The sequence below is a fragment of the Bombina bombina genome, chromosome 1 (assembly GCF_027579735.1).
Source record: "Bombina bombina isolate aBomBom1 chromosome 1, aBomBom1.pri, whole genome shotgun sequence".
Lineage (NCBI taxonomy): Eukaryota > Metazoa > Chordata > Amphibia > Anura > Bombinatoridae > Bombina > Bombina bombina.
This window is the reverse complement of record NC_069499.1, coordinates 154809377-154834644: the sequence shown is the minus strand read 5'-3', so window position 1 is coordinate 154834644 and position 25268 is coordinate 154809377. Positions and strand designations below refer to the sequence as shown.

General features: G+C 38.4%; 2 protein-coding genes across 3 annotated transcripts in view; one reads left to right on the top strand and one right to left on the bottom strand.

The window, feature by feature from the left end:
* LOC128644974 (heme-binding protein 2) overlaps nucleotides 1-11458 on the bottom strand; it is an 87821-nt gene extending 76363 nt beyond the window's left edge. For both annotated transcript variants that reach the window (XM_053697674.1, XM_053697675.1), the window contains exon 1: nucleotides 10466-11458. In XM_053697674.1, coding sequence (XP_053553649.1) covers nucleotides 10466-10697 — 232 coding nt within the window. In that variant the 5' untranslated portion in view covers nucleotides 10698-11458. The remainder of the gene's footprint in view (nucleotides 1-10465) is intronic.
* FANCM (FA complementation group M) overlaps nucleotides 1-25268 on the top strand; it is an 811954-nt gene that overhangs the window by 165080 nt on the left and 621606 nt on the right. The gene's annotated exons all lie outside the window — the stretch shown is intronic.

Below are 25268 nucleotides of genomic sequence, written 5' to 3'. Positions count from 1 at the left end.
GTTAAAGCAACCTAGGTATGTTTGGGAGTGGCAATGCACTGCTCTGAGCTAGCTGCTGATTTGCAGCTAGGTACATATTCCTCTTGTAATTGGCTCACAGGATAGTCCATTGCTATTCAGGGGCTGATTTAAACTATATGTTTAGGCCCTTTGTGGGGTTATATGCCAGCAGCAGTGCATTAATAAAATCCTTTATCACATTGCAGCATTTTCTTTCTGCACCTTTATGACCCTTTAAATATGGAAATACAAATTGCTTCCCAGATTAGTTAACATTTAAAGCCATTAAAAATAACTGTTGTCAGACATTGCAATACTGTGAGCAATGTAATGCATATAACACGTGTTTTTACCAAATTCATTTAATTTCTCATTAGTATCAAGAAAACTATTTTTATAGAATATTAGTCACTTTTTTTCCTGATGTTCCTATCGCCTTCATCCTTTTCTAATTTCTCCTGCACATAAGGACATGTCTATATACTAGTGTAGCAGGCAGAGAGGCTATATTCAGCCATGGCATACCCTCAGCTGCATTGGAGATTTGGCTCTTTCGAGGTTAAGCAAATCAATATACGTCTTTCAAAGTTAAAAACAGCATGAGATTATTATATAAAATATTTAATTATGTGTAGTTAAATGGACATTCCAGCCAAAATTGAAATCCACATGGCAGACATCCCAGCTCTCCCTAAAGTTCAGGAGTCTCCTTGATTGTAATAGCGGCTCCCTGATGCCAGCAAATGGAATGCAATCTCCCTGAAACTCCAAGTACCACGATCCAATGTGGCTCAAATCCGGAAAAGTGTTTCTTTAAGGAATGCCTTTAAATGTTGGGACGATATAGAACCCTCAAAGCATGCACCAGTAACTGAAAAGCCCCCACTTATTCTAATAAAATAAAACACAAATACTACCTTATTTACTGCACGTAATTTAGCTTTGTATTCTAAAATATTTAAGCATTTAACAAGCGTACGATCACTGGAAAATAGGTTTGTTGTATTTGGTTGTGCAATAAAACTACTTTTTTTTAATGTGACTTTAGTGGGAAGCTACTTTAATGATACGTCTGTATCTTACTTAGGGTTTCAAGGTGTCCAATATATAACTGGGAGGGCGCAGTAGTGGGTGAACCCACCTCCCTGAAATTAGTTTTTGCAGGTTGGGATGTCTGACATGGACATATTTCAGTTTTGAATAGAATTTTTTTTGTAATATTTATTCGATAAAATGCTTCTAATAAAAACTATAGCTGTTTCAAAAGTGTATTTAGGTATGCACCGTGCACCAGCATTTTAAACACAGATCTTGCTTAGAAAGCCTAATGTGCTTGTACCATCTGGTAATGACTCAATTTGTTCATTGTTGACATGTTACAAGCCCCGCTGGTGCTCTGAGTATTGTCAGTATTTAAAATCCTAGTGCACTGAGAAAATGTAGCTATGCTTCACATGCACGTGCAGAGAAAAATACTAACACTAAAACAGTGATCACTTTTACTAGAAGCATTTTTGCAAGTGCACGTGTATTGCAAATCTGTTTCTATTCTAAGATGTAATTCATCTATGTGCATTTAAATTTGGGCTGGAATTTCCCTTTAAACAACTTTGTAATATATTTTCATTATTTATTTTGTCCCCTTTTCCTGTAATTTAACTCAGAAAATTGTTGGATTTTTAAATACCATTGTGTTTCTATAAAGTAATGGCCGCCGCCATGTCTAAACTTTAATTCCTTAAAGGGAAAGTCAACACCACAAATGTTATTGTTTAAAAAGATAGATAATCCCTTTGTTACCCATTCCCCAGTTTTGCATAACCAACACTGTTATATTAATATACTTTTTACCTCTATGATTACCTTGTATCTAAGCTTCTGCAGACGGCCTACTTATCTCAGATCTTTTGATAGACTTGCATTTCAGGCAATTAGTGCTGACTCTTAAATAACTACTGGAGTGAGCTTAATGTCATCTATATGGCACACATTAATAAACAGTACAGCTAATTTAATGATAAAAGTAAATTGGAAAGTTGTTTAAAATGACATGCCCTATCTGAATCATGAAATTTTAATTTGGACTTTACTGTCCTTTTAATTCCTTATTTAGGATCAGATATAAAACAGGCAATAAAACAGACTACACAAACAGCATTGCTCACATAAACTCTACTTTATTGTCTAGTTTATATATCTTTCCCTAACTGTAGAAGGAGACAGAGATAAATAGAAAACTATTTCAAACATGATGGTACCCCTTACGTTATAGAACCTACAGTACTTTATAGAAACTAAACTTTTACACTTAAATAATCAATATTAAAGAATGGTAAAAATACAGCTACATATTATTCAAAGGCTAATTTTTACTTTGAATACATCATTATGTCTAGCATGTATTTGATTTTTTTACACTTGAATGTCCATTTAAAGGGATATTAAACAGTAATCATCACAGTACCATAAAATAATAATAATAAAAAAAAACTAATAAAAATCCCAAGTCTAGTTGTCCCTGTTAGGCATAGCTACTGTATATTAGAAGTCCTTGCAGCAAAAACTCTTCCAAAACGGCGCATCTGAAAGGAATTGTATAGGATACAGCTTGGTAACCACATTACCCTGTTACATTCAAAGAATAATAAAAATTCTAAGAAAAAGAGTAAACTTTATACTAAGGATAGTAACACATGCCCTAGTCAAGAAGCACACACCTATAGGGACAGTCAGATTGGCACAGATTTTGGGAATAACTTCAAGTAGTTCACAGCCACTACTTGAAGTTATTAAAATCACATGCCCAATTTGAATCATGAAAGTTTTTTTTGGACTTGACCGTCCCTTTAATGTAAGATTTGTATTTCCTGGTTATGCAGGAGATATCGCAGATTTGTTTTGGTAGAACAGATTCTGTCTTCCCTGTTAGCTGTTCTCTTTTCACAAGTGTAGAACTGTGAAGTGGATTTTACCAGCTGTTGTCTGTTTTTCCAGGGGAGCTGTCTCTCCACTTGAACCATAAATTCCAAGTTCTGTGACAGATTGAGTCTTAAAAGCACATTTAACTGATGCCTGAGTATTCCCTTCAAATTGTCGCCTAGACCATCTGTCTCTCCCCATTTGTTCTTTTTCCAAAGCATTTTGCCCGAATCAGGTGTCTGCTTCTGTAATCCGGTTAGCTCCAGGTTGGTGCCACTGAATCTTGTATATGGTACCGACCTGGTTTAGATGTCCAGTAGTCCATCCTTGGTCTCTTCCGCAAGACAAGATCTCTTGTCTCACGGCCCATTTTTTCTCTAAAGGCGTCAAACCTTTAATTTTAACAAAGTGGAAAACTAATGCCTAAACCTGAAGCATAGAGTTTTCTTGGATTCTTTTTGTCACTCTTTAAGTTAGAATACAAGTTTTCCTAAGAATTTTCTCAAGCTTTAAAAGGTATCCTGTGAGTGGTGTTCTTTCAGGAAGTTTCCCTGGCATTTCTTTAGGATCCCTCTGGATTCTTTTGCTCCTTCAAGTGGTCTTGAGAAAGGATTGCCAGCTAACTCCTTGTAAGGCCAAATTAGGACTTATCTGTTTTTTCACTAGGATTTAGACAATTTTTCTAATGTTCCCAAATTTTGTTCAAGTTTTGGAGAGCATTAGGCCAGTTGGTAGACCTTTTTATCCTCCATGGAATTGTATTTAGTTATTTTTGTTCTCCATGGTTCACTTTTGAACTTATGCACAGCATAGATTTTACCATTTTGTCCCTCTCTTTTATCTTTATCTTACACTAGAAGAATTTCTGAGTAAGGCACATTTTCCTTTCAAGTAGGATTTTCATCCAATATTTTGCAGAAAATATTAACCAGGAAATGGTGGTTCCTTCAGTGTGTCCGAATTGTTCTAGAGCGTGGAGTTTTATCTTCAGGCTACTAGGATTTCTGATAAAGTTCTAGTTAGTTTGTGCTTCTATTCTGGTTCTCTATCAGGTCGGAAGGATAATGGTTAGCCTTAGCTCTTGGATTAATCAGGTAGTTCTAAAACTTACTTGGTGGCAGAGAAGTCTCATTATCAGCATAATTAAGCTCTGTTCACTAAAGCAGTTGGTATTTATTAGGCTTTCATAAATGATGCATATTCAGAGCTGATTTGCAAAGTCTTCTCTGTACACTTTATTTTGCTTCTACAGAAGCAGCTTTTGGCAGGAAAAGTCCAGCCCATTTTAAGTTTTGGGCAACATTTATAATTTTAACCTCTGTAGACCCTGCTTTTGTCTTTCGTACCTGTCTGTTTCCTTTTCTCTGCTCAGCTATACGTTTAAACTGAGGAGAGATGGGAGGGATTACATCTCTTGTGTGGGTTCTTGGCCTCCTCCTAATGCTCCTAGTGAAAAGTATATGCCACATGCTATGGATTTCCCATTTACTCTTATCACCCCCGAAAGAAAATAATTTATCAGATAAGAATACATTTTGTTATATTTATGTATAATAACACAATTAAAGTTTTTGATTTTTATTTCACAGCTGCGAGGCCTAGAAAGGATCCAGCTGCAAGAAGTGTACATTTTAGGTGTGGCTGGTGGGGGCTGGCTGGAAGAAGTGGGAGGCACCAATGGGTGTCTTAAGGACTGGGTTTATCGAGCCCTGTATTAACACACATCCCATTATGATTTTAAGCTCTATATAGATTTCATAATTTGCTTTATAATACATCAATATTTTAACAAATTATTATTAATTTACATTGAAGGCTAATATATATATTGTGACATTTTAAGGTAAAAAAATAAGGGGGGGGGGGTGAAAGCTTTATTTAGTAAGCACTGGAATTTGTGCGTTAGTGTTTCCTTTGTAACTATGTCTTTAATGACCTTTGCAAAAGGTGAAACACTGTAAAACTCTTGAGCAGGTCAAGACCTATGAACCAATTATGTTGTTGAGTAGCAACCTAGTTACTATGGATATTAAAGGGACATTCTAGCCCAGAAATAAAATGATCTAATTGAAGCAAGTCATTTTTGCATTGCATTGCAGTGTTTCTTTGTAACTACGTCTTTTAAGCCTTGCAAAGAGGTTAAATACAACTCCTGAGCAGGATGAAGCAAGGGTTTAGCAGCTACATGTGTATGCCGCTCGCTACTCACAGGCTCATGGCTGTGCTCATCATCTGCAGTGTGTTTAACCCTTTAGTGATGGTAGACACACAGTTACAAAGAAACACTAATGCAACATTGTCATGCTGTAAGAAATGAATGCATTACAATGCCTCTTTATTATCCAGAGTAACTAGGAAAAAACCTCTGTATTCCCTTAAATTAATCACTGAAACATTTGACAGTATATGTAAAATATACAGCATTCAGTCATCCTTGTTTTTATATACTCTTGCTCAGGTGCATATTTTTCTCTTAGAGCAATTAACTATTTTGGTAATTTCTCATAATTTTTCCCTTTTTACTCTTGATTCCTCTAAACATATCTTTTATTTTCATAGCTCATGATTTTGCCTTTCTTTAAGGGATTATGATTGCTATAAACTCACCTTTTTTATCATTGCTCCTTGTTTTAAGAGACATTTAATTATGTATGTGAGTATTACTATAACAATAGAGAACGAGTGCAGCAGTTGTGAGAGTATGAGATTAAATTGATTTGTAGAAAGATGGGAAGATGGTAAAAAAACTAAATTTATCCTCCAGTGCTAAGGAGCTGATCTTGGTCATTTGGGATTATTTGTAAGGAATCAACATTGTTGGTGTGGTGGGAGGTTATCATATCTAACAGTGAATTTAGGCTTTGAAGGGATTAAAAAAGGTTAGTGCTGAGAGTTGGTAATGGAGGCAAAAGGACAGAGGTTATGTGAAAATAGAAATAGAGCATAGAGCGATTGAGACAAAAAAGATGTGGAGAAAGTGGTTTGCTATACTCTAATTCCAACTTGAGGCTTTCTCTCATTGGTCTACAGATTTTACTAAGCATCAATATGCCTTCCGCCCTACATTACCTAATCAATAGGAAACATAATTGAATATATCCATGGGAGAGTTTTACTGGACTATATTTTAAAATAATGGCACGTACATCTTCTATGTGAGGATAGTGGAAACGAATGCTAAATTGTATCTGACTCTTACAAGAAATGACCTTATGAAATGTTTTGTAAACTTGTCCACTCTTTGTATCGTTCCAGAACCAGGTACTTGTAGATGAAGAGTCTTTGACCAACTTATTTTCCACAAGAAAATACCAGTTAATTGCAAATTTAGGGTTCGGCTATTCTATATTTTAATGAATAGTGCAACCTAACTTATTACTAGGTGGCTGAAGCAGTGAGCTATTTCTTCAATAAAAGATTGGGTAAATCAGATATCAGCTGGTATCTCATTGGAAAAGAACATTGTATTATTTGTTCTCAATTTCTCATCCTAAATTCATTAAAATGTCTCTGTTATAAATATCTCAATAATCCTGTTAAATATTTTTAGAAGATTGATGATCTTTATTGGAAGATAGACATAGGCTATGATGTAGAACATTACTCATGGGACAAACTGCTACATTTATGTCTATATTTCTGTCTTGTGAGAGGTTGATTTTGCTGTGTTTTGTACTATTAAAGGACATTGTTGAGGGCAGGGAATACTGAGGAGTTGTAATGGGAAATGGACTGCTCATGTCGAGAGAGATATGAGATGGTGATTATAAGAGTTTCTTAGAGAGTTTGAAAGTTGTTGTGGGGCTTAAACAATCCTATAAAAGTTTAATGTATGTAAGTATGTACAGTATGTATGTGTGTATGTATTTTCAACCTCTGTTTTAGAGGGATTGAATTGTTTGTGAGCAGTAGTTGTAATGATTCTGCATATTAGTAAATGGTGGACATAAAGAGGAAGTGAGGAGCTTGTAAGGTTAGAGTCTGGCGTTAACTGGAGACCAGATCAAGAAAGTAACTGTTGTTGAGTAGGAGAATCAGCTCTTTATGAGAAACTAAAGAAGGAGCTAAGCTGGATAAGCTTTGACTCCCCAGTGTCAGTTGTATTATCAACAGGGATATTGAAACTTCAAAGAATTACGCCAAGGTTTTCAGAGTGGAGAAAATTAAGTAGCCAAATTGTGAAGTGATTATGAAATAATGTGCATATTATTTGGAATTTAAAAAAATGTTCAGCCATGTAGGTGCACATGAATAAAATACACCAGTTTGTGCTTAATTTCAAGGGTTATGAAACCCAAAAATGTTCTTTTGTGATTCAGACAGAACATATTATTTTTAAAAAGCTTCCAATGTACTTCTGTTATCAATTTTGCTTTGTTACCATAATAAGGTGTCAGGAACACTGCATGGCAGGAAAATAGTGCTGCCATATAGTGCTCTTGCAAATGGATAACAAAACTGCTGCCATATAGTTCACGAGAAATAGGACGGCTCCTAAGCATACTTCCCTGCTTTTCAATAAAAGATACCAAGAGAACGAAGAAATGTTGATAATAGACGTAAATAAGAAAGTTGTTAAACATCACATGATCTATCTGAATCATGAAAGAAAAATGATGGGTTTCATATCCCTTTGATAAATGGTCCATAAAATGATATTTCAGTGTATTTAAAAATTACATTAACCCCTTAACGACCGAGGACTCACCAGGCACGTCCTACAAAAAACGGTCGTTAACGCTTTCAGGGTATTGCATCGATGCCTCGATATTGGGGCATCGTGCAATACCCTTTTCTAAGCAACTGATGCAGAAAGGGCTACAGATGGCCAGCGATGGTGCCGATCGTTGGTCGTGTGGGAGGGATAGGAGGGAGGTGGGTGGGCCGCCCATCGCTGGAGGAGGCGGGAGGGGGTGTGAGAGGGGTGGGACCGCTTACACTATAGAAAAAGTATAGTAAGTTGGAAGGAAGGAGAAAATTAGTAAGTAAAATGATCTGGGAGGGGGAGCAACTACACTACGGAAATTTTTTTTATTTCTATAATATATATAAAAAAAAGCCAAAAAATATATAGTAAAATGGGTACTGGCAGACAGCTGCCAATACCTAACATGGTGGCTACTAGGTAGAGGGGAGAGGGTTAGAGAGCTGTTGGGGGGGGGGTAGGGAGGTTGGGAAGTAAGGGGGATACTACCATGCAGAAAATAAATATAAAAAAACAAAAAACCCTTTTAATTTTTATACTGGCAGACTTTTGGGGGTGGGAGAGGGAAGAGAGCTGTTTGAAAAGGGTGAGGGAGGGATCAGGGGGTGCAATGTGTCAGGTGGGAGGCTGATCTCTACACTGAAGCTAAAATTAACCCCACAAGCTACCTAATTAACCCCTTCACTGCTGGGCATAATACAAGTGTGGTGCGCAGCGGCATTTAGCGGCCTTCTAATTACCAAAAAGCAATGCCAAATCCATATATGTCTGCTATTTCTGAACAAAGGGGATCCCAGAGAATCATTTACAACCATTTGTGCCATGATTGCACAAGCTGTTTTTCACAATTTTCGGTTTCTCACTGAAATTATTTACAAAGTGAACAATTTTTTTTTTATTTGATCGCATTTGGCGGTGAAATGGTGGCATGAAATACACCAAAATGGGCCTAGATCAATACTTTGGGTTGTCTACTTATACATGTAAAGGGTTATTCAGGGATTCCTGACAGATATCAGTGTTACAATGTAACTATTGCTAATTTTGAAAAAAAAAATGGCTTGGAAATAGCAAAGTGTAATTGTACTTATTGCCCCATAACTTGCAAAAAAAGCAAAGGACATGTAAACATTGGGTATTATTAAAGGGACAGTCTACACCAGAATTTTTATTGTTTTAAAAGATAGATAATCCCTTTATTACCCATTCCCCAGTTTTGCATAACCAACACAGTTATAATAATATACTTTTAACCTCTGTGATTATCTTGTATCTAAGCCTCTGCAAACTGCCCCTTTTTCAGTTCTTTTGACAGACTTGCAGTCTAGCCAATCAGTGCCTGCTCCCAGATAACTTCACGTGCACGAGCACAGTGTTATCTATATGAAATATGTGAACTAACACCCTCTAGTGGTGAAAAACTGTTAAAATGCAGTCTGAAAGAGGTGGGCTTCAAGGTCTAAGAAATTAGCATATGAACCTCCTAGGTTAATTTTCAACTAAGAATACCAAGAGAACAAAGCAAAATTGGTGATAAAAGTAAATTGGAAAATTGTTTAAAATTACATGCTCTATCTGAATCATGAAAGTTTATTTTGGCCTAGACTGTCCCTTTAAACTCACAAAAAATTTTAGAAACTATTTAGCGTGGGTGTTTTTTGGTTGTTGTTTTTTCATAAAAATGTTTTTATAGTAAATTATGAGATATGATGAAAATAATGGTATCTTTAGAAAGTCCATTTAATGTCGAGAAAAACATTATATAATATGTGTGGGTACAGTAAATGAGTAAGGAAAATTACGGGGTGAGGGGGTGTGGTTCAAAAAGCAGGTCCTGCAACCTGCAAATGCTGCAAACCAATTGGCTGGTGTAGGCAGTTTGCAACAATTTGAAAACCTAGGTTACAGATTTTGCATTTTTTGACTTCTTTATGGAGTGTGGGACAAGTGTAATTTTTACATAAAAAGAAATAGGGGTTTGATATCCCTTTTTAAATTTCAGATAAAGTTGTTGGAGCAACCAAAAGTTGAACTAACGAAGTGCAAGTAGCCAAACTTTAGTGCTGTTTACAGTAAATGAACGTTAGTATTTTCTCTCCATTTTTGTTTTATTTACCCCATTATGGGCCAGATTACAAGTGAAGCGCAAAATATCGCTTACATGAGCACAATATTTGAGCTCCATTCAGTAATTCCAGTGCATGCAAATGTGCGCTGGTATTACAAGTTAGGTGCAATGCGAAACGAGACCTCACATTCGCATTGCAGGGAAGCTTTGCGCTCACGAGAGTATGCTTTCATAGACCACAATGTATAGGTACTTTTTAGTGCCGTTTTTCTCTAACACCCCACACCGGTTTAATTTAACCCCTAAAAACTGCTTAATGCATTTTTTTTTAAAAATAAAAATGCTAATTTTTTTTTATTTTTATAACCCACGCTAGACTAAAAGTTGTGGGCAATTGGGGCACTTTTGAAAAATTAACCAGAGATCTGTAATGGCTGGTTATTTATTGCGTGCCCATAAACGAGTGAATATGCCCGTTTACAGGCATGCAATAAATTAGAGCTCCACTTGTAATTAAGCCCTATGTACCTTACATAAATTTCTTCTCAAAATAACAACAAAGTTATGGAGATGTGAAATGTTTTGAAGATAAAATCATGTACCATGCAATAAGGCTGATAAAGATAAATCCAGTTAACCCCTTGCCTACAAGAGAGAACTGCAATAAATTGCTTATCTGACAATCAAGGCGCTAAAATGCTGCTTGCTCTTAATGTGGCTTTCAAAAATAAGGTTTGGTTTGTCAAACAGGTATGTTCTATAGTTTTTCTTACCATTCGGCACATCAACCTCATGCCCTCTTGCTACTGTTTGCCAGTAGTTAAGCAGTCTGTCTTGCTCTCCATCATCCATAGGCTCTGCTTCCTCCTCTATGCTGCCATTGCTGTTATATGCAGAGTCTGTCCCAAGCTCATCTGTCATGTTGTCCAGATCATCTAAAGTGATCATGCCTGATCTAGCCGGCTCCTGTAGCCCTCCGCTCATCCTGCATCCTTCACGCTGCATATTTCCCTTTAGTCTCAGGTTGTAACACCAAGTGCTGCAACTTAACCCTAGTGTTAAAAATGTCCCTAGAACCCAGTTAGGGTTAGATTACAGGAACTTTATTTTAAAAAAAAATAATTAAATAACGTAGCATTCAAAATAAAGTGATTTGTAGACCTTGTGACAAACAAATCTAGGGCTATCGTGTGCCAGTGACAACATGCTGGGACTCTGTATCCATTTTAGGCAAACACCACAGACTGGAGCCTGGACATTAACTATGATCAAGAACACTACAAAATAACTGACTATAGAAAAAAAAAAGATTAATTGTAGGGCAGAACCAACGTCTAACACCGCCCTGTATTTTGCATAATTACACAGATATTAAGTTGTAATTTTGCTCTATGTCTGCAGTCTAGTACTGGAATTTTACTGGGAATCTAAAGCAATACTTCTCATGGAATAAAACTTAGTGCCTAAAATGACCAAATACCAAAACACCAGATTCTTTTTAGATTCAAACAGTACCTAGAACTCTCTAATAACACAACATATTACCTATAACACTGGTCTTTCTATTCTTAATGTAGCTTCGTGACAACAAACTACTATGCAAAAGTTCTGCACAGCAGTGGTAAAAAACAAACAAAACAAAAGCAATTCTCTGTAATACAGCGTCTACTCCTGCAGCTAATGCTGAGTTCCTGTTCCTTTTCCTTTCTGGTGAAGACTAAATCGGACTTTAGCAGGGTTAAGTGTTGCACTGGTTTGCAGCAGCTGCTTTTAAAAGCTAAGCTGACAGGAGGGGAGGAGGGGAGATAGAGGCAGACACACAGCAAATGGGAGGGAACAGGAGGAGGTTTTATGGGAGGAGAGCTCATGGACTGTGTATATATTAACCAGTTCTTCTCCAGTATTCTGTGATCACCTGCCATGACGACTGCGTGTGCACAGATATTTCCCTTTTCAATAGAAAAAGAACAATTATAGAACATTAGAGGTAAAGAAGAGTAAAAACAAGAAAAAAAAAAACACACATACTCAAACTATTTGAAGCAACTTAAACTGATTAGTGGCTTCGGTCTGATTATCAGCTTTCACTTATTTAACTACAGAAAGATTTCCAGTGCACTGCACAGCAACATGTAGTTGTTCCCTGTCAGCCAAAGTGTTAATTTTTTTTTTTTTTTTAAATCACCTTTATTATATAGATACTAAGGCCTATATTTAGAGTTGGGCGGTAGCCGTCAAAACCAGCGTTAGAGGCTCCTAACGCTGGTTTTAGGCTACCGCCGGTATTTGGAGTCAGTCAGGAAAGGGTCTAACGCTCACTTTCCAGCCGCAACTTTTCCATACCGCAGATCCCCTTACATCAATTGCGTATCCTATCTTTTCAATGGGATCTTTCTAACGCCGGTATTTAGAGTCGTGTCTGAAGTGAGCGTTAGAAATCTAACGACAAAACTCCAGCCGCAGAAAAAAGTCAGTAGTTAAGATCTTTCTGGGCTAACGCCGGTTTATAAAGCTCTTAACTACTGTGCTCTAAAGTACACTAACACCCATAAACTACCTATGTACCCCTAAACCGAGGTCCCCCCACATCGCCGCCACTCGATAAAAATTTTTTAACCCCTAATCTGCCGACCGCCACCTACGTTATACTTATGTACCCCTAATCTGCTGCCCCTAACACCGCCGACCCCTATATTATATTTATTAACCCCTAACCTGCCCCCCACAACGTCGCCTCCACCTGCCTACACTTATTAACCCCTAATCTGCCGACCGCAAAGCGCCGCTACCTACGTTATCCTTATGTACCCCTAATCTGCTGCCCCTAACACCGCCGACCCCTATATTATATTTATTAACCCCTAATCTGCCGAGCGGACCGCACCGCTACTATAATAAAGTTATTAACCCCAATCCGCCTCACTCCCGCCTCAATAACCCTATAATAAATAGTATTAACCCCTAATCTGCCCTCCCTAACATCGCCGACACCTAACTTCAATTATTAACCCCTAATCTGCCAACCGAATCTCACCGCTACTGTAATAAATGGATTAACCCCTAAAGCTAAATCTAACCCTAACCCTAACACCCCCCTAAATTAAATATAATTTAAATCTAACGAAATAAATTAACTCTTATTAAATAAATTATTCCTATTTAAAGCTAAATACTTACCTGTAAAATAAACCCTAATATAGCTACAATATAAATTATAATTATATTATAGCTATTTTAGGATTTATATTTATTTTACAGGTAACTTTGTATTTATTTTAACCAGGTACAATAGCTATTAAATAGTTAAGAACTATTTAATAGCTAAAATAGTTAAAATAATTACAAAATTACCTGTAAAATAAATCCTAACACTACACTATCAATAAATAAATTAAATAAAATACCTACAATTACCTACAATTAAACCTAACACTACACTATCAATACATTAATTAAATACAATACCTACAAATAACTACAATTAAATAAACTAACTAAAGTACAAAAATAAAAAAGATCTAAGTTACAAAAAATAAAAAATATTTACAAACATTAGAAAAATATTACAACAATTTTAAACTAATTACACCTACTCTAAGCCCCCTAATGAAATTACAAAGCCCCCCAAAATAAAAAAATGCCCTACCCTATTCTAAATTAGATTCAATGTTTTCTTACAGCGCTGAAAGTGTGGACCTATAGCTCCTGTCTATAGTGGGTCCCCAGGTGCCCACTTTTAGAAAATATGTGTCAAAACGTGGTTTAGAAAGGAGCGCCAAATCTTGGCGAGGTCTGGTGCGGTATAGGTGTGAAAATATGGTATTCTGTCTGAGAAATTGTATAGCGCTATAGCTCAGCTACAATTATGGTAGTTGTGCTGTATAGATGTGTAGGTTTTCATATCTAGATATAAGATCTAAGAGTGGCACAGTTGATACATAAAAGCATTTAATACATATTAAACATATAAAACAAGGGTGTCGTTTAAAATATATTTTAACAGAACGGCAAGAAATAATGTGTATAAACACATAAATATCTATAAAAACACGCGTGTTTTGCTTTTTAGCTGTATGTATAATGTCTCATAAAATTCGTCTCATATATAGTTGTGTTGGCATAAATCTGAAAATAATAAACAATAAAAAATAATAAAAAACAATGAAAAGTAAATAATGTCCAATAATCCCTTCTCAAAGTTAAGAGATATATAAAAAAAGGTTAAGTAGTGTCCAAAAATCCCTTCTCAAAGTTAAGAGATATAAATAGATTTTCACATGTGTATCCAAAAAATAAACTGTCCAAATTTAAGTGTTGTCCAAAAACGTGGTATAAATGAATAGTGCAAATCCAGCAGATTCAAAAGTTCTATTAAAAAAGCTTTGCAAAAAACATTTCAAAGAGACATTTAAAAAACATCAAAATGAAGGTAGAAAAAAAGGTCTATCAAAATATGGTGACAAAGAATAATCCGTGAAGTCAATCCAAAATAGTGATAAAAATAAGTCCAAAAAAGATGTAAAATATCCAAAAGATAAAAAACAAAAAATAAATGATTAGTATGTGCACAAACTAGTGAGAGTGATCCCAAAAAGGGGGCTTATGTGGAGGGGTTATGTTTCCATGTAGAAAAATTATTTGCTGTATAAAAAGAAAAAATAAAAAATAAGCAAAAATACAAAAATATAAATAAAAATAATCCTAGGGAATCTTCAAACCCTGAAAATAAAAGATAATAACAATAGTGTAATACTGTATTATAATTCAACAATCAAGGAATAAATAGCTCACCATAGCTCTGTCAACGCGTTTCGGCCCTCAAGAGAGGCCTTTATCAAGACTATGATAGTCTTGATAAAGGCCTCTCTTGAGGGCCGAAACGCGTTGACAGAGCTATGGTGAGCTATTTATTCCTTGATTGTTGAATTATAATACAGTATTACACTATTGTTATTATCTTTTATTTTCAGGGTTTGAAGATTCCCTAGGATTATTTTTATTTATATTTTTGTATTTTTGCTTATTTTTTATTTTTTATTTTTTATTTTTATACAGCAAATAATTTTTCTACATGGAAACATAACCCCTCCACATAAGCCCCCTTTTTGGGATCACTCTCACTAGTTTGTGCACATACTAATCATTTATTTTTTGTTTTTTATCTTTTGGATATTTTACATCTTTTTTGGACTTATTTTTATCACTATTTTGGATTGACTTCACGGATTATTCTTTGTCACCATATTTTGATAGACCTTTTTTTCTACCTTCATTTTGATGTTTTTTAAATGTCTCTTTGAAATGTTTTTTGCAAAGCTTTTTTAATAGAACTTTTGAATCTGCTGGATTTGCACTATTCATTTATACCACGTTTTTGGACAACACTTAAATTTGGACAGTTTATTTTTTGGATACACATGTGAAAATCTATTTATATCTCTTAACTTTGCGAAGGGATTTTTGGACACTACTTAACCTATTCTAAATTACAAAAGTTCAAAGCTCTTTTACCTTGCCAGCCCTGAACAGGGCCCTTTGCGGGGTATGCCCCAAGAAATTCAGCTCTTTTGCCTGTAAAAAAACACATACAATACCCCCCCCCAACATTACAACCCACCACCCACATACCCCTAATCTAACCCAAACCCCCCTTAAATAAACCTAACACTAAGCCCCTGAAGATCTTCCTACCTTATCTTCACCTCACCGTGTATCACCGATCGGTCCTGGCTCCAAAATCTTCATCCAACCCAAGCGGGGGCTGGCAATCCATAATCCTGCGGCTGAAGAGGTCCAGAAGAGGCTCCAAAGTCTTCATCCTATCCGGGAAGAAGAGGCGATCCAGACCGGCAACCATCTTGATCCAAGCGGCATCTTCTATCTTCATCCGATGAGGAACGACTCCATCGTGAAGACCTCCAGCGCGGATCAATCTTCTTCCGACGACGTCCAACTGAAGAATGACGTTCCTTTAAGGGACGTCATCCAAGATGGCGTCCCTCGAATTCCGATTGGCTGATAGGATTCTATCAGCCAATCGGAATTAAGGTAGGAAAATTCTGATTGGCTGATGGAATCAGCCAATCAGAATCAAGTACAATCCGATTGGCTGATCCGATCAGCCAATCAGATTGAGCTCGCATTCTATTGGCTGATCGGAACAGAATCAAGTTCAATCCGATTGGCTGATCCGATCAGCCAATCAGATTGAGCTCGCATTCTATTGGCTGATCGGAACAGCCAATAGAATGCAAGCTCAATCTGATTGGCTGATCGGATCAGCCAATCGGATTGAACTTGATTCTGATTGGCTGATTCCATCAGCCAATCAGAATTTTCCTACCTTAATTCCGATTGGCTGATAGAATCCTATCAGCCAATCGGAATTCGAGTGACGCCATCTTGGATGATGTCCCTTAAAGGAACCGTCATTCTTCAGTTGGACGTCGTCGGAAGAAGATTGATCCGTGCTGGAGGTCTTCACGATGGAGCCGTTCCTCATCGGATGAAGATAGAAGATGCCGCTTGGATCAAGATGGTTGCCAGTCTGGATCGCCTCTTCTTCCCGGATAGGATGAAGACTTTGGAGCCTCTTCTGGACCTCTTCAGCCGCAGGATTATGGATCGCCAGCCCCCGCTTGGGTTGGATGAAGACTTTGGAGCCAGGACCGATCGGTGATACCCGGTGAGGTGAAGATAAGGTAGGAAGATCTTCAGGGGCTTAGTGTTAGGTTTATTTTAGGGGGGTTTGGGTTAGATTAGGGGTATGTGGGTGGTGGGTTGTAATGTTGGGGGGGGGTATTGTATGTGTTTTTTTACAGGCAAAAGAGCTGAATTTCTTGGGGCATGCCCCGCAAAGGGCCCTGTTCAGGGCTGGTAAGGTAAAAGAGCTTTGAACTTTTGTAATTTAGAATAGGGTAGGGCATTTTTTTATTTTGGGGGGCTTTGTAATTTCATTAGGGGGCTTAGAGTAGGTGTAATTAGTTTAAAATTGTTGTAATATTTTTCTAATGTTTGTAAATATTTTTTTATTTTTTGTAACTTAGTTCTTTTTTATTTTTTGTACTTTAGTTAGTTTATTTAATTGTAGTTATTTGTAGGTATTGTATTTAATTAATGTATTGATAGTGTAGTGTTAGGTTTAATTGTAGGTAATTGTAGGTATTTTATTTAATTTATTTATTGATAGTGTAGTGTTAGGTTTAATTGTAACTTAGGTTAGGATTTATTTTACAGGTAATTTTGTAATTATTTTAACTATTTTAGCTATTAAATAGTTCTTAACTATTTAATAGCTATTGTACCTGGTTAAAATAAATACAAAGTTACCTGTAAAATAAATATAAATCCTAAAATAGCTATAATATAATTATAATTTATATTGTAGCTATATTAGGGTTTATTTTACAGGTAAGTATTTAGCTTTAAATAGGAATAATTTATTTAATAAGAGTTAATTTATTTTGTTAGATTTAAATTATATTTAATTTAGGGGGTTGTTAGGGTTAAAGTTAGACTTAGCTTTAGGGGTTAATAAATTTATTAGAGTAGCGGTGAGCTCCTGTCGGCAGATTAGGGGTTAATACTATTTATTATAGGGTTATTGAGGCGGGAGTGAGGCAGATTAGGGGTTAATACATTTATTATAGTAGCGCTCAGGTCCGGTCGGCAGATTAGGGGTTAATAAGTGTAGTTAGGTGGAGGCGACGTTGGGGGCGGCAGATTAGGGGTTAATAAATATAATATAGGGGTCGGCGATGTTAGGGCAGCAGATTAGGGGTACAGAGGGATAATGTAGGTGGCGGGGTGTACGGAGTGGCAGATTAGGGGTTAAAAATAATATGCAGGGGTCAGCGATAGCGGGGGCGGCAGATTAGGGGTTAATAAGTGTAAGGTTAGGGGTGTTTAGACTCGGGGTACATGTTAGAGTGTTAGGTGCAGACGTAGGAAGTGTTTCCATATAGAAAACAATGGGGCTGCGTTAGGAGCTGAACGCGGCTTTTTTGCAGGTGTTAGGTTTTTTTTTCAGCTCAAACAGCCCCATTGTTTTCTATGGGGGAATCGTGCACGAGCACGTTTTTGAAGCTGGCCGCGTCCGTAAGCACCGCTGGTATCGAGAGTTCCAGTGGCGTTAAATTATGCTCTACGCTCCCTTTTTGGAGCCTAACGCACTGAAAACCCAGCCATTCTGTGAACTCTAAATACCAGCGGTATTTAAATGGTGCGGCCAGAAAAAAGCACGCGTAGCTAACGCACCCCTTTGGCCGCAAAACTCTAAATCTAGGCGTAAGTTAGTGCAAGGTTTAAAGAGGGCCAGGGCCAACCTAGAGATCTGAGGAGAATATTTCAAATTACTGGGGAAATCTTTTCAATATAGGTGATTTTTTTTTTGCCTTGAGTGTTATTGTTGTGTGCACTAATGAGATACAAGTTGTGTTTTGAGAATTAAATTATGCCCTAAGTATGTGTGATTAACTTATGAGGACTTTACATTTAAATAATGGTATAATATTACATGCAGAATTCTATGCTTGGTTTGTAAAGCAGGGTGTTTTTTTTGTTGCTGTTGTCATTTCTCTTTCACGCCAGTTAAACGTTTACTAAACATCTGAAGTGCGACTGTTTACTAAACTGCAGAAGTGCTTCCTAAACACTGTATAGATGATGCCAGGAGGAGAAATTTGCTGTTCTTTTCTATATTCCATCTTTATCACAATTCCTAACTGCTGTAAAAATGTAACTTTTATACCTTGCTCTAGTCCCTTTGCTTTGGGGCTGGGATGTATGATAAATTCATTAAGAAAAACTCTCAAAATATAAGATGTCGACGTACCAGGAAAAAAAACGTAAAAATATCTACTCCAGAATTGTTATAGTTTTAAAAAAATAGATAATCCCTTTATTACCAATTCCTCAGTTTTGCATAACCAACACAGTTATAGTAAGACACCTTTTACCTCTGTGATGACCTTGTTTCTAAGCCTCTATAGACTGCCCTCTTATCTAGGTGCTTTTGATAGACATGCATTTTAGCCAATCAGTGCTGACTCTCTTAAAAAAATCCACGGGAGTGATCACAATGTTATCTATATGACACACATGAACTAACAGTGTCTAACTATAAAAACTATCACAATGCACTGAGGTAAGAGGCAGTTCAAGGGCTTAGAAATTAGCATATGAGCCTACCTAGGTTTAGCTTTCCACAAAGAATACCAAGAGAGCAAAGCAAATTTGATGATAAAAGTAAATCGGAAAGTTGTTTAAATCTAAATCATGAAAGTTAAAATTTTGGGTAGACTGTCCCTTTAAATAAAACATCTTATTTCTCTTGCAAGGTGTATCCAGTCCATGGATTCATCCTTACTTGTGGGATATTCTGATTCCCTACAGGAAGTGGCAAAGAGAGCACACAGCAGAGCTGTCCATATAGCTCCCCCTCTGGCTCCCCCCCCCAGTCATTCTCTTTGCCGCTCTAACAAGTAGCATCTCCACGGGAGGGTAAAGTGAATGTGGTGTTAGATTCTGACAAGATTTCCCTGTATACTGCTTCACATGGGTCCAGAGACTGCTTGAGGACTTCAGGAGGCTTGATTTTCTCAAATTCAATCCTTAAGGGAAGGTAGGGCCACAGCAGGCTGCTGTGGCAAGGTGCTGTAGTTTATTAACCGGTTGATTGCTTTAGGCGGCTCCGGTTTGGGCATTAAAGGGTTAATCAGGCTGAAACTTGATGTGCAATCATATTGAAGCATTAGGCACATACTGTAAAAATTTCAAGAGATTTGGCTCATTTTTCACCGTTTTGTAAAATTGTGTGCGCTTTTATTATCTTAAAGGCACAGTACCATTTATTGCAAATTGTATTTTTTATTACATAAAGTGTTTTTCCAAGCCTGCTTGTGTATAATACCAATCTGTTAAACATGTCTGACACTAAGGAAAAGCCTTGCTCTATGTGTTCAGAAGCCATGGTGGAACCCCCACTCAAAATGTGTCCCAAGTGCACTAATGTGTCTATACACTTTAAAGATCATATTGTGTCACTTAAAAATATAGCCCTAGATGATTCTTTGACTGAAGGTAATGAGGATAGTCCGCCTTCCTCTCCCCATGTGTCATCACCAGTTACGCCCGCTCAAGCGATACCTAGTACCTCTAGTGCATTAGCACCTATTACATTGCAACAACTGACGGCAGTCATGGATAATTCCCTTGCGGCCTTTCTATCCAAACTGCCAGTTTTCCCTAAAAAGCGCAATAGCTCTGTTTTGAGAACAGATGAGGAGCAGTCGGAAGCTTTGGGAGGCTTATCTGATATACCCTCACAACACTCTGAAGTAGGGGCGAGGGATGTTATGTCTGAGGGAGAAATTTCTGACTCAGGAAAAGTTTCTCAGCGGGCAGAATCAGATTCACTAGCATTTAAATTTAAATTGGAACACCTCCGCGTACTGCTTAGGGAGGTCTCATCAACTCTGGATGATTGTGACCCTATGGTGGTCCCAGAGAAAATGGACAAATATCTAGAAGTCCCTGTATACACTGATGCGTTTCCGATCCCTAAGAGGGTGGCGGATTTTGTTGCTAGGGAGTGGGAAAGACCAGGTGTACCTTTTGTTCCCCCACCTATCTTTAAGAAAATGTTCCCCATAACTGATCCCAGGCGGGACGCGTGGCAGACGGTCCCTAAGGTAGAGGGGGCAGTTTCAACACTAGCCAAGCGCACAACCATACCAATTGAAGACAGTTGTGCTTTCAAAGATCCTATGTATAAAAAATTAGAAGGTTTACTAAAGAAAATATTTGTTCAACAAGGTTTCCTTCTCCAACCTATTGCCTGCATTATTCCTGTAACTACTGCAGCGGCTTTCTGGTTTGAGGCGCTGGAGGAGTCGCTCCAGACGGAGACCTCATATGACGAAATTATGGATAGAATTAAGGCTCTAAAGCTGGCTAATTCTTTTATCACAGATGCCGCTTTGCAATTAGCTAAGTTAGCGGCGAAAAATTCTGGTTTTGCCATCATGGCGCGCAGAGCGCTTTGGCTTAAATCATGGTCGGCCGACGTTTTGTCTAAAACAAAATTGCTGAATATTCCTTTCAAGGGAAAGACTCTTTTCGGGCCAGAGTTGAAAGAGATTATTTCGGATATCACTGTGGGGAAAGGGCCATGCCCTCCCGCAAGATAGGCCTTTTAAGGCTAAAAACAAGGCTAATTTTCGTTCCTTTCGCAACTTCAGGAGCGGTCCTGCTTCAGCCTCTGCTACCGCAAAGCAAGAGGGTAACACTTCACAGCCCAAGGCAACCTGGAAGCCTTTGCAGGGCTGGAACAAGGGTAAACAGGCCAAGAAGCCTGCAGCTGCTACTAAGACAGCATGAAGGGATAGCCCCCGATCCGGGACCGGATCTGGTAGGGGGCAGACTCTCTCTTTGCTCAGGGTTGGGCAAGAGATGTTCCCGATCCCTGGGCATTAGAGATAGTTGCTCAGGGATATCTTCTAGAATTCAAGGACTCTCCTCCAAGGGGAAGGTTCCACATTTCTCGTCTGTCTACAGACCAGACAAAGAAGGAGGCGTTCTTACGCTGTGTAGAAGATCTACTCAAGATGAGAGTGATATATCCAGTTCCAATTACAGAACAAGGACTGGGTTTTTACTCAAACCTGTTTGTGGTTCCCAAAAAGGAAGGCACTTTCAGACCAATCCTGGATCTAAAAATTCTAAACAAATTCCTCAGAGTTCCATCTTTCAAGATGGAGACCATTCGGACAATCTTACCGATGATCCAGGAAGGTCAATATATGACTACCGTGGATCTAAAGGATGCGTACCTTCATATTCCTATCCACAAAGATCACCATCAGTTCCTAAGGTTTGCTTTTCTGGACAAGCATTACCAGTTCGTGGCCCTTCCCTTCGGGTTGGCCACCGCTCCTAGAATTTTCACAAAGGTGCTCGGGTCCCTTCTAGCGGGACTAAGACCGCGGTGCATTGCAGTAGCACCCTATCTGGACGACATCTTAATACAGGCGTCGTCTTTTCCCAGAGCCAAGGCTCATACAGATATTGTTCTGGCCTTTCTAAGGTCTCACGGGTGGAAGGTGAACACCGAAAAAAGTTCTCTGTCCCTGCTCACAAGGGTTCCCTTACTGGGAACATTAATAGACTCGGTAGAAATGAAAATATTTCTGACGGAGGTCAGAAGGTTAAAGCTTCTAAGTACTTGCCGAGCTCTTCATTCCATTCCTCGGCCATCTGTAGCTCAGTGCATGGAGGTAATCGGATTAATGGTAGCAGCAATGGACATAGTCCCTTTTGCTCGAATTCATCTCAGGCCACTGCAATTGTGTATGCTCAAACAGTGGAATGGAGATTATGCAGATTTGTCTCCTCAAATCCAACTGGACCAGAAAACCAGAGATTCTCTTCTCTGGTGGTTGTCTCAGGATCACCTGTCTCAGGGAATGTGCTTCCGCAGACCGGAGTGGATCATTGTAACGCCCGACGCCAGTCTGTTAGGCTGGGACGCGGTCTGGGGCTCCCTGAAAGCTCAGGGCCTATGGTCTCGGGAAGAGTCTCTTCTCCCGATAAACATTTTGGAACTGAGAGCGATATTCAACACGCTCCAGGCATGGCCTCAGCTAGCCGCGGCCAAGTTCATCAAATTTCAGTCGGACAACATCACGACTGTAGCATACATAAATCATCAGGGAGGAACATAGAGTTCCTTAGCGATGAAGGAAGTAACCAAGATAATCAGGTGGGCGGAGGATCACTCTTGCCATCTATCTGCAATTCACATCCCAGGAGTAGACAACTGGGAAGCGGATTTCCTAAGTCGTCAGACTTTTCACCCGGGGGAGTGGGAACTCCACCCGGAGGTATTTGCTCAGCTGACTCAGCTATGGGGCATTCCAGAGTTGGATCTGATGGCGTCCCGTCAGAACACCAAACTTCCTCTTTACGGATCCAGGTCCAGGGACCCCAAGGCGGCATTGATAGATGCTCTAGTAGCGCCTTGGTCCTTCAATCTGGCCTATGTCTTTCTTTCCACCGTTTCCCCTTCTCCCTCGGCTGGTAGCCAGAATCAAACAGGAGAAGGCCACGCAGGACTTGGTATGCAGACCTAGTGGACATGTCATCTGTCCCACCATGGACACTGCCAATGAGGCAGGATCTTCTAATACAGGGTCCATTCAAGCATCCAAATCTACTTTCTCTGCAGCTTACTGCTTGGAGATTGAACGCTTAATTCTATCCAAGCGTGGGTTCTCTGAATCAGTCATAGATACTCTGATCCAAGCTAGAAAACCTGTCAACAGGAAAATTTACCATAAGATATGGCGGAAATATCTTTGTTGGTGTGAATCCAAGGGTTACTCGTGGAGTAAGATTAGGATTCCAAGGATATTGTCTTTTCTCCAAGAAGGATTGGAGAAAGGTTTATCAGCTAGTTCCTTAAAGGGGCAGATATCCGCTCTGTCTATCCTTTTACACAAGCGTCTGGCAGAAGTACCAGATGTTCAAGCGTTTGCACAGGAGTTAGTCAGAATCAAGCCTGTCTATAAACCTGTGGCTCCTCCATGGAGTCTAAATTTAGTTCTTTCAGTTCTTCAAGGGGTTCCGTTTGAACCTTTACATTCCATAGATATTAAGTTATTATCTTGGAAAGTTTTGTTTTTGGTAGCTATATCTTCTGCTCGAAGAGTTTCAGAATTGTCTGCTTTGCAGTGTAATTCACCCTATCTGGTGTTCCATGCAGATAAGGTAGTTTTGCGTACCAAACCTGGTTTTCTTCTTAAAGTTGTTTCTAATAAGAACATTAACCAGGAAACCATTGTTCCTTCTCTGTGTCCTAATCCAGCTTCTAAGAAGGAATGGCTTTTACACAATCTTGATGTGGTTCGTGCTTTGAAATTCTATTTACAAGCAACTAAGGATTTCAGACAAACATCATCTTTGTTTGTTGTCTATTCTGGTAAGAGGAGAGGTCAAAAAGCAACGGCTACCTCTCTTTCCTTCTGGTTGAAAAGCATCATTCGATTGGCTTATGAGACTGCTGGGCAGCAGCCTCCTGAACGAATTACAGCTCATTCCACCAGAGCTGTGGCTTCCACTTGGGCTTTCAAGAATGAGGCTTCTGTTGAACAGATTTGTAAGGCAGCGACTTGGTCTTCACTGCATACTTTTGCCAAATTTTACAAATTCGATACTTTTGCTTCTTCGGAGGCTATTTTTGGGAGAGAGGTTTTGCAAGCAGTGGTGCCTTCCGTTTAGGTTACCTGTCTTGTTCCCTCCCTTCATCCGTGTCCTAAAGCTTTGGTATTGGTATCCCACAAGTAAGGATGAAACCGTGGACTGGATACACCTTGCAAGAGAAAACAGAATTTATGCTTACCTGATAAATTACTTTCTCTTGCGGTGTATCCAGTCCACGGCCCGCCCTGGCAATTAAGTCAGGTTAAAATTTCTTGTTTAAACTACAGTCACCACTGCACCCTATGGTTTCTCCTTTTTCTCCTAACCGTCGGTCGAATGACTGGGGGGCGGAGCCAGAGGGGGAGCTATATGGACAGCTCTGCTGTGTGCTCTTTTTGCCACTTCCTGTAGGGAATGAGAATATCCCACAAGTAAGGATGAATCCGTGGACTGGATACACCGCAAGAGAAAGTAATTTATCAGGTAAACATAAATTCTGTTTTTATATTTGTCAGAATGTAATTTTTTTCTTACATCAATGGTGCAATTAAAATACAGGTGGCCCTCGTTTTACAACGGTTCAATTTACACCGTTTCAGAATAACAACCGTTTTTTTCCAGTCATGTGACTGCTATTGAAAAGCATTGAGAAGCAGTGCATTGATTAAAATAGCCAGTAGGTGGAGCTGTCCGCTTGTTTTTCAGCAAAGCCAAGCAAGCTGAAATGAATCAGTTTAACCAGACATGAGCTATCGAGCAGATTTCAAAGGAACAAGATCTTCCTGTCTATAAATCAGTCCATATTGGAATGCATAGAAAGAACTGTTTGCAGAAAAATGCAAGTGAAGTCTGTGTTGTGTGATTATTTTATTAGGTTTATAATGCTGTTTAGCAATTTTTTTGCTCATTTAACTTAGTTTAATTATATATTCTGTGTTGTGTGATTATTTTATTAGGTTTATAATGCTGTTTAGCATTTAAAGTCTTCATTTCAAAGCTTTAAAAATAATGTATTAGATGTTACTTATGACTTCCCATTGACTTACATTATAAACTGGGTTTCAATTTACAACGGTTTCGATTTACAACCATCCCTTCTGGAATCTAACCCCGGCGTAAACTGAGGGCTACCTGTATTGTAATGCGTTTTAAGCATTTTCTTATTGCACTATTGTTTGCTTATGTCTTTTTGCTTAAAGGGACAGGAAACCCCAAAATTTACTTTCATGATTTGGATAGAACATATAATTTTAAACAACTTTCACATTTACTTCCATTATCAAATTTGCTTTGTTTTCTTGTTATCCTTTGTTGAAGGAACATCATTGCACTACTGGCAGCGAGCTGAACACATCTAGCTAGCCAATCACAAAAGAC